The sequence below is a fragment of the Lagopus leucura genome, unplaced genomic scaffold (assembly GCF_019238085.1).
Source record: "Lagopus leucura isolate 7727_CA_CO unplaced genomic scaffold, USGS_WTPT01 Super-Scaffold_100159, whole genome shotgun sequence".
NCBI classification, from domain to species: domain Eukaryota; kingdom Metazoa; phylum Chordata; class Aves; order Galliformes; family Phasianidae; genus Lagopus; species Lagopus leucura.
Genome location: NW_024962335.1, coordinates 35,675,778 through 35,694,140, shown reverse-complemented (window position 1 = coordinate 35,694,140; position 18,363 = coordinate 35,675,778). Strand labels below are relative to the sequence as shown.

The following is an 18,363-nucleotide window of genomic DNA, read 5'->3' as shown; positions in this document are numbered from 1 at the left end:
GGTAAACTGCATTAAGCCCCATTGTGTACAGAATTAAGGCAGCCTTAATTCAATTCAGGTTACTTTCCTCCCAGAATGAATGACTCCAAATCAGATTAAGGCTGCTTTTATACTGCAACAGAATGTCCATGCTGGGCTTTTAAAACAGTTTAACAAATCTACATTATACTCACACCTTTCAATAATTTGGATTAGTTTTCTTGAAGTCTCTTGTAGTGAGTTATAAGAGACTCTATGCAGGGAATCTGTGTAGGTTTTCTAGAATGCTGTGAACTCGCATCCTGGCTTACTGTACACTAACTGTTTCTAAAGACATGTAAATACACATCATTGTCTCTGCTGGAGCTGCTGCACAGTGCTCTCAGTTCTGTGAAGGAAAGAGGTACACAGCCTTTCATTTTCACTCTCCTGTTGCTGCTCTGCCTGCTTCTTAGTGATCTATTGCTAAGAGTGATAGGACCAGATGGAGAATATGGTCAGTAAGATCAGTCTCTGGGATTCCTGCCCACTATCTCCCCCTTTCATTCCTATCTCTACACCACTGAGCACTCCTGCCTCACTCATGTCAGACCAGTTTCTTTATCCTCTTTGCAGAGTGGATGAAGAAAAAGCCACATAGTGCAACTGAGAACCTAGCATCGAGAAGTGGCTGGAATTGCTGCCTTGTCTTATCAAGCCACAGCCCAACTAAGATTGATGTATTTTGTTTTCTCTGCCCAGCAAAACACAAGCATTACTTCTGGTTATTCTCTACCAAATGAACGAAGATCTTGTCTTTTTCTCAGAGATACACTGACTGGCCATCAGTTCCTTTCCAGTCCTCTTCCACTGATATAAACAACCCCGCAGAGTTTGTGGCAAAAAGAAATGTAGGTCATAAGAAAAAAAGAAAAAGAGAAGAAAGGAGAAGGAGAAGGAGATGGAGAAGGAGAAGGAGAAGAGGAAAAGGAAGGGGAAGGGGAAAGGGAACAGGAAGGGGAAGGAGAATGGGAAGGGGAAAATAAAGAGAACGAAAAAAAAAGAAAGATGCTTAATAGTGAGAACAGGCAGTTGGCTAAGTGCACTTTCAGTCCATGAATACATTTCAGCACTTCTGCATAAAGGGAGTAAGCTTTTTTTCTTATTGTTGTTGTTTCTTCTGTGTTTAACTGACCAGAAATGCTTGCCTATGCTACATGATGTTAATTCCTATATTCCAAGCATATTTAGATCCTTTGAGGTACGCTATAAATGGGCAAAACAATATTCAGACTCCCCAGGCCATCTTGAGCCCTTATGATCCACCCTAACAAAAATAGATAGATAGATAGATAGATAGATAGATAGATAGATAGATAGATACTGCATGTAGCACTTTTCTCTCTGCATACACAGAATTATTGTAATTCTGGTCATTAAACATAGGTATGTATAACCAACTACAATAGAAATAGTCAAAGTGAGGCTTCATGTTCCAGATACTTCTTTCTCATCTTCAGTCCAATAGCACTTTATTTTTGCTGTTGCACAATTTATTATTGCTGTTTAGTTGGTTGATTTTATTATAAGTTGAGTGCAGCACTCAAGTCCATTTTGACTTGAGAAGTCATATACTAGAGTACAAGAGTTTAGGAAGATCAGGACCACCAGATTTTAGTGAGGAGAGAGGTATACAATGGTCAGAGGAGTGAGCAGAGAACAAGAAGAAAGCTTTACAACATCTATCTAGAGGAAGTAATGCCCTGTTTTATTTGATAGTTCGCATTTCTTGCAGGAGTTAAAGCTCAGTTTCGAATCACTTTCTCATCATTAAGACTCACAGAAGCCACACAGTGAAAAATAAAGCCAAGTCTTTCTGGAAACCTGTTAGGTCAGGCTTGTGCGTAACTGCAAAGTTAGGGCTCTTTACCACTCTAAGTGCCTTGTTTATGCATATGTGTAACACACACACATGCAGACACACTGTAAGAGATTATTCTTTTACATCACTGTCTCAAAGCTTGCTGAGGACACAGATGAACAAGTCCAAACAAGTCCTGGACAAGGGTTGAGAAATCCGTTGTCAGAGGGACGCAGATGGACAAGGCCAGAGGCAACGAGAGAGAGAGATAAGCCACAGATTAATGGCCAGGAAGCAGTCTTTTGTGTGGACTTATCTCAGGGGAGATGGCCATCTCAGGGGGTACTGCACATGACTCTTACCCAAGCACCCAGGAATGCCACGATGGCAGAAGAAGTATAAAAAGGGGACCAACAACCATGAAGTTAGGTTTCTGACAACAGATTCCTCACAACCTGAGACCTGCATGCTGAAGAAGAACAAGAAGGTGTCTGATACCCGAAGCCTCACGAGCTGATGCCTGCATGCTGACGGACTCTCCTGGGCCTGCTACCTGAAAGCTGCTGCTTCCTCCTGGACTTACCCTGTGGCTTCTTCCTGCTACCTGCTTGCTGCCCAAGGACAGCCACACTGCTGCTGCTTTCCCCCTGCGCTTTTGCCTCGGACCATAGGAACGGGATGCTGCTGGATCCTGCTGAGGACTACCCCAGCTCTACCCAATTTTTGCTTCTTTCCTATCTTTTCTTTCACCCTCTTTCCCTTCCCCATCTCCCTGATTAAGATTTGCAAAAAATTGGTCAGACCAACGTTTGAACCATTGCTTCTTAATCTCACACCAGGTATACATATGTCAAAGAACCTCCTCTCCTTTCTATATACTGGAGTGAGACACACATGTACATATTAATACACATATATACATATATCATGAACATAAGAGAAAAAATGTTCTGTACAGTGTGGAAGGAGAAATGTTCAACAGCAGTTGGCCACATGCTAAGTGCAAAATGAAGATACTCAATGTATTACATTTAGAAAATAAAGATTAGTGCCTACCTTAGCTTTGATCAAAGATTATGATCACCCAGGGCCTAGCAGTCAAGGCTGGCACATTGCAGAACATACCTTCTCCTAGCTTTCTTTCCTCCACAAATACCATGGTAGATGTACAGCAAAGTTAGAGAAAATCAAAAAGAATACAGTTTGAAGGATATGTGAAAGGATTTAAGATCTGACGGGAAAGTAAATGGAAGAGGCCTGGATGGGAGAGCACTGGAAAGCTTCTGTTGCCTACAACCTGGGTAATCTAAAGGAAAGAAAAGCAAAGCAGGCAATCTGCTGCCTGGCTATGTGATGTCACAGATAATGCTAATCCTTAGACTCTCCTGTGTTCTGCCATGCTGGGACCAGCTGTCAAAAGCTATCTCGTGGAATCATAGAATCACAGAATCATACAATGGCCTGGGTTGAAAAGGATCACAATGATCATTGAGTTTCAACCCCCCTGCTATGTGCAGGGTCGCCAACCACCAGACCAGGCTGCCCAGAGCCACATCCAGCCTGGCTTTGAATGCCTCCAGAGATGGGGCATCTACAACCTCCTTGGGCAACCTGTTCCAGTGTGTCAACACTCTGTGTGAAAAACTTCCTCCTAATATCTAACCTAAACCTCCTGTCTCAGTTTATTTCCTCTTGTCCTATCACTATCCACCCTTGTAAGCAGCTGTTTCCCCTCCTGTATATAAGCTCCCTTCAAGTACTGGAAGGCCACAATGAGGTCACCTCAGAGCCTTCTGTTCTCCAAGCTAAACAAGCCCAGTTCCCTCAACCTTTCTTCATAGGAGAGGTGCTCCAGCCCTCTGGTCATTTAGTGGCCCTCCTCTGGAACCGTTCCAAGAATTCTGCATCTTTCTTGTGCTGGGGGCTCCTGGCCTGGACGCAGTACTGCAGATGGTGCCTCACAAGAGCTGAGTAGAGGGGGACAATCACCTCCCTCTCCCTGCTGGCCACCCCTTTTTTAATGCAGCCCAGAACACAGCTGGCCTTCTGGGCTGCAAGCGCACACTGCTGGCTCATGTCCAGCTTCTCATCCACCAAGACCCTCAAGTCCCTCTCTGCAGGGCTGCTCTCAAGGGCAGATACAGTGAAGGCAGTGATATCCCTATAAGCAACCTAGAGAAACTTTAAGTCTTACATAAACACAGCTGCAACTTATTTGGCAAAAGAAAATGCTAAGCCTTGCAACAGTGAGTGGCAAGGGAAAGACGTTATCTCACAGGGTGCTGGTTTTCTTTGCCTGCCTCTTCTGGATTGCTCTCACTCATGGCTGCTCTTTCCTTCCTTCTCTATATCTTTCTGTGCTAAGCCAAGAGGCAGTGCAGAACTATTCTTCCAGTGTGTTGGTCCTTGCCCTTTCTTTACCTCTGATCAGCTCAATTCCTGGAGGCACTTTCAGCAGTTTAGAGGATAGAAGATAAAGGCACTGCACAACTACTTAAATCAATCAGTTAAGTCTCTTCAGTGAGTTTTAGGGGAATACAAAAAATTTCAAATGACTGAAAAACAAAACAAAACAAAACAAACAGCTCCTGCAATTTGGATGCATATAGTAGGTAAGTTTCATTTACATTCTGAGAATGCACCAAAAAGCATGCATCTACATCTTTCAAATATAAAGTATACTAGGTTTTAGGTGCTGCTATATATAACTTGTCTTCTTAGTTTTCCATATAGCTTTCCCTTTAAGAGATGGGATATATCCCTTTCTGACAATGCCTGGACAAAAGCCAACATGGTTTCCTGAGCAGTGCAGGAAACAGGTTTCCCTAATCTTCCATTCAGGCCTTTGATCTATTAAGCACTTTTTAATTTTTGGTTTTTTTTTTTTTTTTTTTAAATGATTATTATTGAATTCATGCATTAATTAAAGTTACACGTTATTCAAATAGGCCATAATGCTGAATATTTGAACATGCTTTGATCTCCAAAAGTTATTGTTCCCATTTGACTAACATACACTTTAAAGTACTAGTCAACAATTTAGTAAGTTAAGTAGTGCACTTCTGGTGAATGCAACCCAAAATAAAGAAAAAAGGAAAAAAAAACAAGAGAGATAAAGGACCTATTTTTAGAAGATTCATTTCAAACAAAAGCTTATCCATTATTGTCTAAGGTAAAGTTTCAGGCATGCGATTATAAAATAAATAGCATCAATTTCAAACATGCTTATATTAAACTATATTGTGCTGTCTTGCAACAGAAGAACTAGAAGTTTTGTATACAGTTCTGGATAGGGAAAAGTGCATTAAGATCATCTGTGCATGAGAGAACTTAGCAGCAGTGCAAATGTTTTGCCTTCAATTCTGTTTGCTATTTTTAAATAATTATTCTATGGATAGAAAAAAGACCAGCCTTAAGTGTATTTAAATAAGGTGCTGATGTGTAGGTAGGAACTATGTACTCTCTCACATAGGGTGCGGAAGGAAAATTTGCATCCCTTCATAAAAACAGTGGTAAACGTTTGCTGCATGTTAGTACTTTTTTTACTATTATCTGATTCACTCCCTTGCAACTGTGCATGTTTGCAGGATATTTTAACTGGAATCCATGCATACGCTTCAGTTTTAAAAATTGTCTTCCTTAGTTGAACTTAAGTGTGTCAAAAAAAAAAAAAAAAAAAAAAAAGTGGATGGAACAGGAAAAGTTTAGGTCTAGCATAATTCAGTTTAAAACCTAACTAGTTCAAATAATTATCATTTACCAGATGGAAAATATGGGGTTTTTGAAGGTAAACAAAATTTTATCATTCATGGATCCTGGAAGCCTCTTTATCTCTGAACAAAAACTCACAATGCAACAATGCATTTACGAGGTAAATAAAGCATTCAAAGACTATCAGTGAAGCATCTACAAAGTGTGACTATGTCACTTAAGTCTTCAAGCTGTGAGTGGGGATTTTGGTCTTTTGTTTATACATCAGTCAGCAGCTTGCTTTTATTAACACAGTTTTGGTTGGCTACAGTGCAGTTGCCAGTTCTGAGATTAGCCTCCCTAAAATTGTCTATGCTATTATTCATATCCTCTTCGATTTCCATATACTCAGATTTGCTGATAGTGGAAGAGCTGCGGCGACTGAGATCACTGTCAGATGCTAAATTTGGGGAGCTAACATGAAGTAACTGAGCCTGTTCTTCCCCTTCTGTTTCTCGGTGGTAGAAGTAGTTGAAGTTGGACACGATGACAGGTACAGGCAGGGCAATTGTCAGCACACCAGCGATGGCACACAAGGAGCCTACGATTTTGCCTCCAATTGTCACAGGGTACATGTCACCATAGCCCACAGTGGTCATGGATACCACCGCCCACCAGAAAGCATCGGGGATACTTGTGAAATGAGACTCAGGTTCTTCAGCCTCTGCAAAATACACCGCACTAGAGAACAAAATCACCCCAATAAAGAGGAAGAAGATTAGTAAACCTAGCTCTCTCATACTTGCTTTGAGGGTCTGTCCCAGAATCTGGAGGCCCTTGGAGTGCCGGGAGAGTTTGAAGATTCGAAAGACTCTTACCAGTCTGATGACTCTCAGAATGGCCAAGGAGGTGGCCTGCTCTCCCTTCTGAGTCCCTTCCCGCTCAGCCATCTCAGTGCCCAAGGTGATGAAGTAAGGGATGATGGCCACAATGTCAATGAAGTTCATTATATTCTTGAAGAATTCAGTCTTGCTGGGGCAAGCAAAGAAACGTACCACCAGCTCAAAGGAGAACCAGATGATGCATAGGGTCTCTACAACAAAGAAGGGATCTGTGAAGATATTGGATTTGTAGACCTGAGTGGTGTTGTCAGTACGATGCACTGTATACTCCTTGTCCTCCTTCAGCTCAGGTAATGTCTCTAGGCAGAAGATCACAATGGAGATGAGGATCACCATGACAGAGACTATTGCAATGACCCTTGCAGGCCCAGAGCTTTCTGGGTACTCAAAGAGGAGCCATACTTGACGCTGGTACTCTCCCTCCGGCAAGGGTCTCTCCTCATCTTTGATGAACCCTTCATCTTCCCGGAACTTCTCCATGGCTTCCTCACCCAGCTCATAAAATTTTATTTCCTCAGAGAACATGTCCAAGGGAACATTGACCGGCCGGCGAAGCCGTCCCCCAGACTGGTAGTAGTAGAGGATGGCATCAAAGCTGGGCCTGTTTCGATCAAAGAAGTACTCATTGCGCAAAGGGTCGAAGTACCGCATGCGCTTCTTGGGGTTGCCCAGCAGTGTGTTGGGGAACTGGGCTAAGGTCTTTAGCTGTGTCTCAAAGCGTAGTCCAGCAATGTTTATCACTACACGCTCACAGCATTCATGGTCATCATGGGCAGCAGGCTGGTAGCTATCCTGGGGGTGACCAGGTAGCACAGAAGTCTCATCCATGTTCTCTCCAGCCATCACAGTCATTGTGGCACAGAAAATGAGGGACCCAGGCTGAAGTGAGGAGAGGAAAAGAAAAGAGAGGAGAGGAGAGGAGAGGAGAGGAGAGGAGAGGAGAGGAGAGGAGAGGAGAGGAGAGGAGAGGAGAGGAGAGGAGAGGAGAGGAGAGGAGAGGAGAGGAGAGGAGAAAGTGCAAAGGCAGTTCAGTGGAGGATGGTGGGAGGCAGGGTGTGGAGATAGGCTTGGAGACTGCAGGATGAGTGGGAATGTAGAAGCCTGAGGAAGGACTGGAAGAGAAGCCTAAAGCTGGAAATATCCACAAGGGGAAAGAAAAGGTGGGATGCAGGGAGTGGCGTAAGGAATGAAGGGACAGTAAAGAAAGAGAGAAGTACCTTTGGGGGGTGAGGGCAGAGGGCAGGTAAGGTGAGGGATCCTGTCCCCCCAGGCCAGGGTGTATGGGGTGCACCTCCTGGCTGGGGTCCCCTCCCCAGCTGTCTCCTTTCGCCTTTAATTCGATCCGGCCACTTTTCTTGCCAACTTGATCATCACTGTGGATGCTGTTTTGAAGTTACCATACACACACACACACACACAAATAAATTAATAAATAAATCACAAGGTGGCTGGGAAGCAAGTCCTTGCAATGCCAACTCAGCAAATTTCCATTGTCTGCCCCCCCTCCCCCCCGCTTCTCCTTCCCCCCACTGCCCTGGTCCTCTCGTGCACTGGGGAAGAAGAGATGGAGATATTCAGTGTTTAAAGACATAAAGCTCACTTGCAGAATGGAGGCTGCCAAGAGAGAAAGAAGCATCATAAATCAACCCTCAAGCCCCACTACACATACATACTCCACCGCAATGGATTAGCTTTCACATCAGCAAGAATATCCTGCTTTGCTCACTATGGCAGCATATGAAAAGCCTTACACATTCCTGTACATCCCTGAAAGCACAACAGCACCTCCAGGACAGGAAGAGGTCAATATGAACCTGCAGCCTTGCTGTGCTCTTCTTGAGTGCTTCCATGGAGGGCTTACCATGCAACTTCACTGGGATCAGCTCCTGCTGTAAGTTTCCTGACCACCATGCATCCCACTTTGCAGATGGTAGAGACTTAGCCGAGCACTGACAACTTCATCACACAGACTGAAGGGATATGGGGAGAAGGAGTGAAGCATCTCCCCTCTGCTTTGCAGCAGCTAAATGCAACTGAGACGGAGACATAGGAATGAATTTTGACATTCCAGACCCAAACTGTCAAATTAGGGTCCAAGAGCTGGGGAACAGAGGGGGCTTTTCCTTACCTGCTCTGTGTGAGATGCGCTCATTAGGAACAGGAGCCAGTGCCAGAATGCGACAAGCCGTCTTGCAGCACCATCCAAAAGAATCTGAGCAAAACAAAAACCGCAGTGGCAAACTCAACCCTCCTCCTCTTGCACCTTTCTTAATAACACAGCGGTCACCGTACAGCACTGCCTGCAAGACACTTAAATATTCATGCACTCAGGCTGCACCAAGGGTGAGTGGGTTTAAGTAGTTTCTGCTGAAAACCGCAGTGAGGGAGTCGGCGGGTGGAAGAGCGTGCAAAGTGTCTTTTTCCGAAGGCTTGAATTAATAAACAAAAAAAAGGTTGTCCTAAGTATCTGCTGGCTCTCCCGATCTCTCCCTTTAAGACATCTGGAGAAGGAGCCGGGTGCTGGACAGCGTCGGCTAGGGAGTCGTGAGAGATCCGCAGTCCCGCAACCGCATCTCCGGAGTGGCTCTTGGCTCGTCCCAACGGCAGCAGCAGCAGGAGGCAGGAGATGGATGCATGTGGCAAGAGCAAATGGACTGCTGAATACGTAAGAGAGAGGAGCAAACTCGATCCATGTCTTGACGCTGCAGTATCAGCAGAAACCTGAGAGCTGTTTGATGCAGCTCTGGCAGCGGGAGGGGGGAAGTTGCAGAGGAGGGGGGCGGGCACGCTGTCTACCGCACCACACTCCTCCGATTCGCGAGCTGTCCTCCACCGCCAGCGAGGCCTCTGCCGCCGCGGTACACCGAGCGCCGCGCCCCCGACGCAATGCGGGCTGTAGTCCCAGCCTCATGGGCCCGGCCGTTGCGCGCCGGACAGCCTGGCGGGGTGCGGCGGGGCAGCGCGTCTGGGAAGGGGGTAAGAAGCGGGCATCTCCTCTAGGTTTGGAGCGTCATCGCTCCAAAGAAGAAAAGAAAGGCTGGAAATTCAGGCGGCCCGTGCAGGTGCACATATAACACTCCTTCGCCGGGCCGGGCGGGGGGTGTAAAGTGGTGGGGACCGAAGGAAGTGCGCAGCGGCCGATTCTTCTCGGTGGCCAATCTCGGCATTCGCAGAGGAGCAGCGGGATCGGTTCAGAGCTCTGCACGTACTGCACGGAGCCGTTCTGCAGCCACGGCGGGCGGCGGCTGCCCCTGAAGAGTCCGCACTTCCCTGCTGCACGGCCTACCGGATTCGGACCTCGACTCAGGCTGGGGCTCATTACTGTATTATTCTGCCAGAATCGGCCGGCGTTCTCGAGCCGTGTGAGTGGAATGGGGAAGGAAGAGTTAATCAGCAGGCAGTATTAGAGGGAAATTGCCTTTTATGCTGCTTTATCCTACTGAATTCATTTAATTGATGAATCACATAACTTTGAGAGGGAGAAGACCTATTATGTCATCAGCTTCCCTCCTCTGCCAGCGCAGGACTGTTCTCTGCAGTATATGATAATATCCATTATATAAAAGCCTACTGCTCACTTTGTCAAAGCAGGAGTTATGATTAAAAACAACCCTGGCTCATGTAATCTAAAGCATTCTGGAGCTAAGTAACACCAAATCAATGTTTAACTGACCTTGTTTCACTAGGCTTTCACGTTACCTTCAATAAAGATCACTATCTTGACAGCTCAGAAATAGTTAACCACCTGAGATCATGGATAGTTTCTGCCTCCCTCTTATTTATCTCTGTGCTTTGTTTTGGTTGGGAGGGAAGGGGTCAATACTTCTAGAGCACAAATTGTAGTAAAATCCTCTTGTCCTCACTGTACTAACAGCTATTCTGTGTATTGTGTTTACTGACCCCGTTCGAAACAAAAGTGCAAAAGGAAAGATATATATCTGGTATATGCTTTCTCTTCAGTGATTAACACATACACTGAAAATGGTCTGAAAAGCTTCTGATGAAGTTCTTATCTGTCAAACTTGGGCAAAACAATCCAAAAGCTAAATGAAACAGAGACTGTCCTTCCATTGAAAAATTACAGTCACTGATTTTCTGTCTGCTTATTTCCTGGCTCAGCAATCAGCACCCAGCCTTAGACTCAGAAGCACTAGGCCATGCACAAACCACCATCCCACTTCCTATTCCCTGCCACTCCACCAAAAAAAAAAAAAAAAAAAAAAAAAAAAAGTTTTCATTTAGCCTAAGATAACCAAGCAACCAAGCTGCATTTCAGCTTTTTGAGAAACTCAGCTACAGCCTTTGACTCAACATCCTCTAATGGCAGTGAATTCCATGCCTGGATGACACACTGCACAAAGCTAACTGCAAAATATTCAGAGTTCTGTATTCAGTGCTTTGCAGAAATAGCTTTGTATGCTGGCACTCACCCACCTCTGATGCAGTGCTGTATTCTCCTGTACTGATTTAAAGACAGATTCGTATGCTCACAAGTGTGATGAAAATGCAGATCTGACAATCAGAGGGCTGAGTTCAAGATGCTATTCTGCTCTGGGCTTCCTGCATGTTTACAGGAGAGTTTGCCCTTTCTGCTTTTATATCTGAAGAATAGGACTAAAAGCACTTCCTTTGCTTGTCACAACAGCCTAGGATGTTCATTCCTGAGGGCTTGCTTAGCATGGCAAAGCCTGAATTTTCATTGGAAACTGTGATCAAAAAAGAGCAAATTATCAAAAGCTTGAAAGAGGTAGTAGGCAATTTTTTAAAAACATTCAGAGCAGCTGCTTTTTAGAATCCTGCTAGACGCCTTCCTGCTTCCATAGATGCCAAAAAAGCAGTTACTCTTCCTTCCCTTATCTCTTACTGACAGCTCAGCTTTGTGCGGTGTTAGATCTGGAGGTACAGTGCATCACACCTCTCCTACATACACTCTCAGCAATGCTTCCACTTGGATTCTCCCATTCGGCCTGGTTTGGCAGTGTGGATGAGCAGAAGCAGATGGGGAAGCAACAGGTGTTCTGACTTGCACAGGTTGAGGAACCTCACTGCTGTCTTTGGTGGCTGCTGAAGTAACTTTTCACAGGGAACCCAAACTGGTAGGCTCACATGTCAAAGATGGGTTGGCATGGCATAAGCAGAACCTTTTCTGCGATTAGCAGATTCTTGCCCTGTACAGAAAGCTGAAGACTTACTTGTTTTGTTCTGGCAGTCCCTTAATGAGAAAGAACAGATTCGTATTTTCATTTTCCTTTTGAGAGAAGAGAGAAAATAGAATTGTTGATCAAAACTCTTATTACGCTGTGGGGATTAAAGAAAATTTGTATTGAATGACTGTAAATCTGAAGATGAATTTAAAAATAACCATTGATTTTATGCAGTTTTGAAATAGGCTTTAAACACTGCCACTAGGTAATCTGTTTTTACACCAGACTAAGATGAGATGGGACTGTATTGTTGTGGAAGGAGGATGTGGAAACTGCCCTCATTCCCATGTGCCATGACTGGGCAGGTGAGATGGGAAGCATGCTGTTTTAGGACAGAGTTGAGCCTCTAAAGCATCTGCATAATCAGAAAAAAATGAAAGGATAAAATGCTAATCCACCCCACAGTGCCCAAGATGTGCTACAGAAAACAGCAAAAATCTTGTGTGGATGTTCCCATTGGAAGAATATACTTCTGTGTGAACTGTAATTAAAGTCCTTAGCAACAACATTTTTATAATTTTAATATCACTTCCACCTTTGATCTCTTTCATGACTGTACATTTTCTTTCCCAGGGTTTTGTCCAACTGTCTGTTTGCTATTGAGAGAAACTCCTACTCAAACAGTTTGCACTGTTCTGTGGAATGAGGAGAATTTTACTTAGACCTGTACACCAAGTGTTTAAAATAGGTTTTGTTTCCCATTTTTCACACCAACAACAGAGCTTGAAGAGAAGTCCTGAATGATGTTGTAACAGTTTCTTCCTTCTGTGATAAAACTAGTGGATAAGCACACTCAGGTGTTTAATATACATGACTTCTTTCCCAGCAGTATCTATTTTTGCCTTCCTTTATTTGTATTAATTATTAATAAGATCTTATACAAACACTGGGGGAAGAACTCCATTCATGAGTGCTGCTGGATATAAAGATGAAAGAATTAACTTTCCCTGTGCCACTCTGGAGATGAAAATCACACAAAATGCTGTTGGAGGAGGAGGGATATATGTGAGCAAGGCAGAAACACCAGAAGAAGTATGTTCCTGTAAGACAAAAAAGCAGTTGTGGCAACAAGTTCTTGTAATACCCTGCCAAGAAGTCAGCTTTGGCAACACTAAGTTTTTCCTTTGTGAGATTGTTTGCAAGGTATGATTTCAGCATATAAGAAAGATGCTTTAGCAAAGCAAACATGAATCTAAAGAAGGGCTCTCTCAAATAACATTTCTACTTCAACTACTCAGTAATTGATAGGTAGTGATGGTCATTGGGGCTTTATATAATATACTGCTTGTGGTAAAATATTTTAAATAGCTGTCACCATGTAATTTAAGGAGACTGAATCTACTTCAAAAGCTATGAACCTGACCTGAAAGATATGAAAACTTGAAACTCCGCTGGCCAGAGTAATGATCCCCTTCCTTACATCTTCGAGGTACCATAGGGTGTGAATGACCATGGCTGCAGCATTCCCAGCAGAAATTGAAATGCACAGTGGAGCGACTCCCAGTGACCAAAAAGTTGGCAGATGACATTTCTACAGAAAATCAAAGTGCAGATGAGAAGGGAGTCCCAAATCATGATTTCAGCCTGTGGCTGGCCCCGGGAGGTAACAGGATCATAGAAGTAGTAGTCAGCATGGATTAAGCAAGGGAAAATCATACTTGAACAATCTGGTAGCCTCCTTTGATGTTGTAATAGCTGGTTAGGTGAGGGGAGAGGAGTAAATGTAGTGTATCTTGACTTCAGCAGGTCTTTTGACACTGTCTCCATAGCATCCTCATGGGTAAGCTTAGAAAGTGTGTAATAGACAAATAGTGAGGTGAACTGAGAACTGGCTGACTGGCAGAGCTCAGAGGGTGGTGATCAGTGGAGCAGAATCTAGTTACAGACTTGTAACTAGCATTGTTCCACACAGGTTGGTGCTGGGTTCAGTCTTGTTCAACATTTTCATCAGTGACCTGGATGAAGGGATAGAGTCCACCTTCAGCAAATTTGCTGATGATACAAAGCTGGGAGAAGTGGCTTACACAGCAGAAGGCTGTGCTGCCATTCAGCAAGACCTGGATAGACTGGAGAGTTGGGCAGAGAGGAAACTGATGAGGTTCAACAAGAGCAAGTGTAGAGTCTTGCACCTGAAGAGGAATAACCATAAGCATCAGTAAAGCTTAGGAGCTGACCTGATGGACAGGAGCTCTGCAGAGAAGGACCTAGATGTGCTGGTGGACAATAGTTAGGCCATGAAAGAGCAGTCTGCCCTGGTGTCCAGAAAGGCCAATGGTATCCTGGGGTGTATTGAAAAGAGCATGGCCAACATGTCAAGGGAGGTAATCCTCGGTCTTGTCTGCCTTGGTGAGGCCACATCTGGAATACTTTGTCCAGTTCTGAGCTCCTCAGTTCAAAAAAGACAGGAATCTCCTAGAAAGAGTCCCATGAACAGTGACAAAGATGACTAGGGGCCTGGAGCCACCTCCCATGCAAGGAAAGCCTGAGAGACCTGGGATTGTTTAGCCTGGAGAACACTGAGAGGGGATCTTATAAGTATCTTGTAAATAAATAACTATCTTATAAATAATTTTAAATATCTAAAAGGCAGGTGTCAAGAGGATGGGGCCAGGCTCTTTTCAATAGTGTCCAGAAACAGGACAAGGCAATGGGTACAAACTAGAACACAGAAAGTTGCATCTGAACATGAGGAAAAACTTCTTTACTATGAGGGTGAGAGAGCACTAGAACAAGCTGCTCAAAGAGGTTGTGGAGTCCCCTTCTCTGGAGATATTTAAAATCCATCTAGATACTTTACTGTATCCACTCTAGGGAGCTTTTAGCAGAGGGCTGAACCAGATGATCTCCAGGGATCCCTTCCAACCCCTATGATTCTGTGATTCTGTAAAATACCCAGAGAAAAAAGTAGTGAAGTATTTCTTTTTCTTTGGGTTTATGTAGAAGATAAACTACTAGATTCTTGTTTATTCTCCCACCTCTCAAGACACCAGAATTGTCCAAACAGATAACACATGGAGACACCAGTTGGCATCAGGCAGAGAACTATATAAAAGGGTAAAGGCAATCCAAAGCAGTGAGCCAGTCCTAAAAAATTGCAATAACCCCCTGTAACAGATAGAGGCACAGAAGGTTTGGAACCACAATGTCTTGAGCACTTATGGAGCTCTGACACAACCAGGACAGAGGTGAATATAAAAGGAGCTGCTGCCCCTGCACAGGCAGTGATGGTGAAGCAATTCTGTTGTGTCAGTGCTGGGCACAGCATAAAGATGTAATATGAGCTCCAGAAAAGAAAAGAAAAAAACAAACAAACAAAAAAAAAAAACAAACAAACAAAAAAAAAAAAAACAAAACGAGAAAAATGAGCAAACAAACATGCAGAAGTGCTGAATGCTCCTGAAAACAGTCTGGATTGGATAACAAAGGCATTAAAACAGTTTGTGCACAGATTGTGACTGTACTGAAAGGAAAAATGACCACAGGCAGTGTCCATCCTGTTACTAGGCAAAGGATTGAGTGTAGTGTATGCATGCACATATGTGAGATGGGATTTTATTTAAATCAGGACAAGCAGTAATCCCTGCAGATACAAGAACTGACATCAGGAAATGAGTAACTTCATACCTACAAATAGAGGATGCTTTATTTCAGCATGAATATTTTCACGAACCAGTGTGCAACAAAGTGCATGTATGACCCAGCGTGGCACATGTTCAGAATACACTGATCAGTAACGATCTTTCTGCCACTCCAGAATACCTTTGGAGATGATCATGTTTAAGCTTTCTGATAGGTGGCTTTGGAAGAAGCTTTGGCAAGAGCCTGTCAGGAGCCAAGCAGTGCCTTCCCATGGTATGACAAGCTTAACATTCTCTGCTCTGACATGACTTGTAGCACACTGCAGAAGAATTCATGTGATTCTGCACTTAACAAGACAGATTTGAGCACCAGATGTCTTGCCGTGAGCATCACAAACGAAAAACAGTGTGAGCAAACAAAGTTGCTCTCACATAGCAAACTCGCTCCTCACCTAGCAACACTGCACTACTGCAGTGATTTTTTCTTTACATTTGATGGGAAGCAAGGAATACGCAGACTAAAGAAAAAGGTGTGGAGGGGGTTAAGTTGAAGACTCAGAAATGGGTAATGTAAAGAAGCTACTCACGGAAAAAGGGAAAAAAAATCCAGTCATTTGAGGCTGATGCTCAGTACGAAGCACGTCTGAAAACAGATAGCTAGTAGCAGCAGATATAATGGGCAAATGAAAACAGCTGTAATCTGGCAGGGATCATAGGTAATAACTGCAGTAACAGGAGAGCAGTAAAGGAAAACAGCACAGCTGCAGAGCTGGGGGAAACAACCTGACACAACCTGAACAAAGACCAAGGAAGTGAGGGACCGTACAGACCTTAATAGACTTATTGTGTAGCATGGCACATGAACAAAAAATTGGGAAAAAAAAAAAGTCTGGGTGAATCAAAAGTCTGGCTTTGTTTTCCTTGGTAATATTCAAGGCTTTCATCTTCAGGTCTAAGTCTGCGGAAAGTTGAATGAACCACACAGCAGCACAAAATGCTTAGAATACAGTTCATGTGTCCATGGCATAGGACTGGAAATTATTCCTGCTACTGTTGTCCTTTTGTAATAAACCCTCCCAGTGCATATTGCTTTGTAGTGCTGCTTTGGCAACGTGGCTTCCTAAAATGCCTAGTAGGGTGAGTTTCAAGCCTGAACTTATCTTATAGCTTCAGTTTAAAGTGGAATGTCCCCTTTCAAAAGTAAAACAATTTCCTCTTCTGAGTGTTTGCTGACCTACCTGGCCAGAATGTTATTGTATGCTGGAGAGAAAACTGAAGTGAAGCAAAAGCAATTATTTATTTAAAAATAAGGAACTTGAGTATGTGAACATATTGGCATTTACTTTGTATTAAAGTAAAAGACCCAGATACTTTGAAGCTTGTCCTCAGGTGACAGCATGCATTTCAAAATAATCCTAAATCAGAAAAAATGAAGGAAATGAGAGGCATCCCAGTCTATCAGCATCCATTCAACCTTTTGATGTGGTTCACTTCTCATCCTGTTTTCTCATTCTTGCTTTCTTGTGTTTTGTCCCACCTGTATCTGATCAGGGTTATTTTTGAATCCAGATGTTTGTTACCTATTCCTTTTTGGCAGAAATGAAGTCTGCTATATCCTGTATGATCTATGGCAGAAGGGAATCCTTTGCATTTTGGGGTCATTTTTAAAATCTTTCTCATATCCTAGCAGTTTAGTTCTGAGCAGTTCCTTCTGTTTTCCCTTGAAGCCTCAAAATAAAGTCTCATGATGCTTAAAATGACTCTCAGAGCTTATTGAGTATATTATATTAGGGCCATTATACTTCAGATAAATCTTTCCCTCCATATGTGGCAACTTGCTTATTTATTTACAAGCTGCTTTCCTTTGGAATTTCTGAAATGTTTGCTTCATGATGTCCCACATTTTGATTCTTTATGCATAATGTAGACAATAAGAAAGGACATTCATCTACATTATCTCCTGTCTCTATCTGTGGCCTCAAAGTAATTGCCAATGATTTAGTTTTCAACACTGTACATCAGTGTTTTTTGACTTCAGTAGCCTCAGGATTGATCCCAGGATCATGATCCTGTTGTATTACGTGGTGCAGAAACACACCAGAAGTGTGTGATGTGCCATAAAGAGCCTTTCAACAAAGTGCAGACGGTACTAAGTATGGTAAGATGTATAATTGCAAAACAAACAGAACAGCACAGAGCAAAATGTCTTGCCAGCAGCTAGTTTAAAATGTTCTTCCAGTAACAGTGTATTATTATATAAGACAAAGACATATGCTAGGATTCTGCAAATCTGAGACAAGTTACTGAATCTCTGCTCTTACTGAATCTCTTCTTTTTCCTATAGCCAAGAGATGTTTTGGAGTAGGTAATCTGATGACGAAACCCCATTCCCCAATACATAAACCTGGGTGAACATCTCAGCCACTGTGATAAATGGCAGGACCCAACAACTGTAGGATGCTAGATGCCTGAACCCTGGAAGTAACCCAGTAACTGAACTAGCAGATATAAATTTTGGAGAGACACACTCCTTGTTTCATTCTCAGGCCACTACCTTTATTCTTATTCAGACCCTGTCATCCTGCCAAAACTTCTTATTTCTCTTATCCTCCTTGATAAAGCAGTAATTGCTTCTGTCCTCATATGTGTCCCTTGCCTAGGGAGACTTTGCTGAACCAGGTAAAACAAAAAGCGCTCAGTCTAGCTGCAGAGACAAAATCTGTCTCTCACCCTGCCCCCCTAAATCACTGCAAATGCCCCTCTTTTTCCACTGTGAGTAAATACAGATTTTTTTTTTACTCGTTTGTTTGTAGTTTGGCAGAATTCATAAACTACAAGCAATTGAATGTAGAGAAGGCAGAGGGTAGTATAGAAAAAAGGAAAACAAAAGCATAAAATGTTTTTGTCTTGAAACAAAACTTTATTTAATTGGTTACGGATCAGATATTTATTTAATTTTTCACAAATTATAAGTCGTTTCAGATCATCCTCAGCTGTAGATTTTTGAATAAATTTCATGTAAAAATAAAACAACACTTGTGACTACACATAACTCATTGTGGTGCTACCAGCTGGAAAATCAATGTGTGGAACAAAACTCTGCCCTTTCTTTTGCCAAATTAGAGGAAATAATCAACTGAGGGTAATAAAAAGGAAGTGGTAAAAGGCAA

General features: G+C 43.2%; 1 protein-coding gene across 1 annotated transcript; it reads right to left on the bottom strand.

The window, feature by feature from the left end:
* Positions 1-5,773: 5,773 nt before the first annotated feature.
* On the bottom strand, positions 5,774-7,283 carry LOC122190108 (potassium voltage-gated channel subfamily A member 1). Its single transcript, XM_042889850.1, has one exon. It carries the CDS (start codon positions 7,261-7,263, stop codon positions 5,788-5,790), a length of 1,476 nt encoding a protein of 491 aa, XP_042745784.1. The 5' UTR covers positions 7,264-7,283; the 3' UTR covers positions 5,774-5,787.
* Between the last annotated feature and the right edge of the window lie 11,080 nt (positions 7,284-18,363).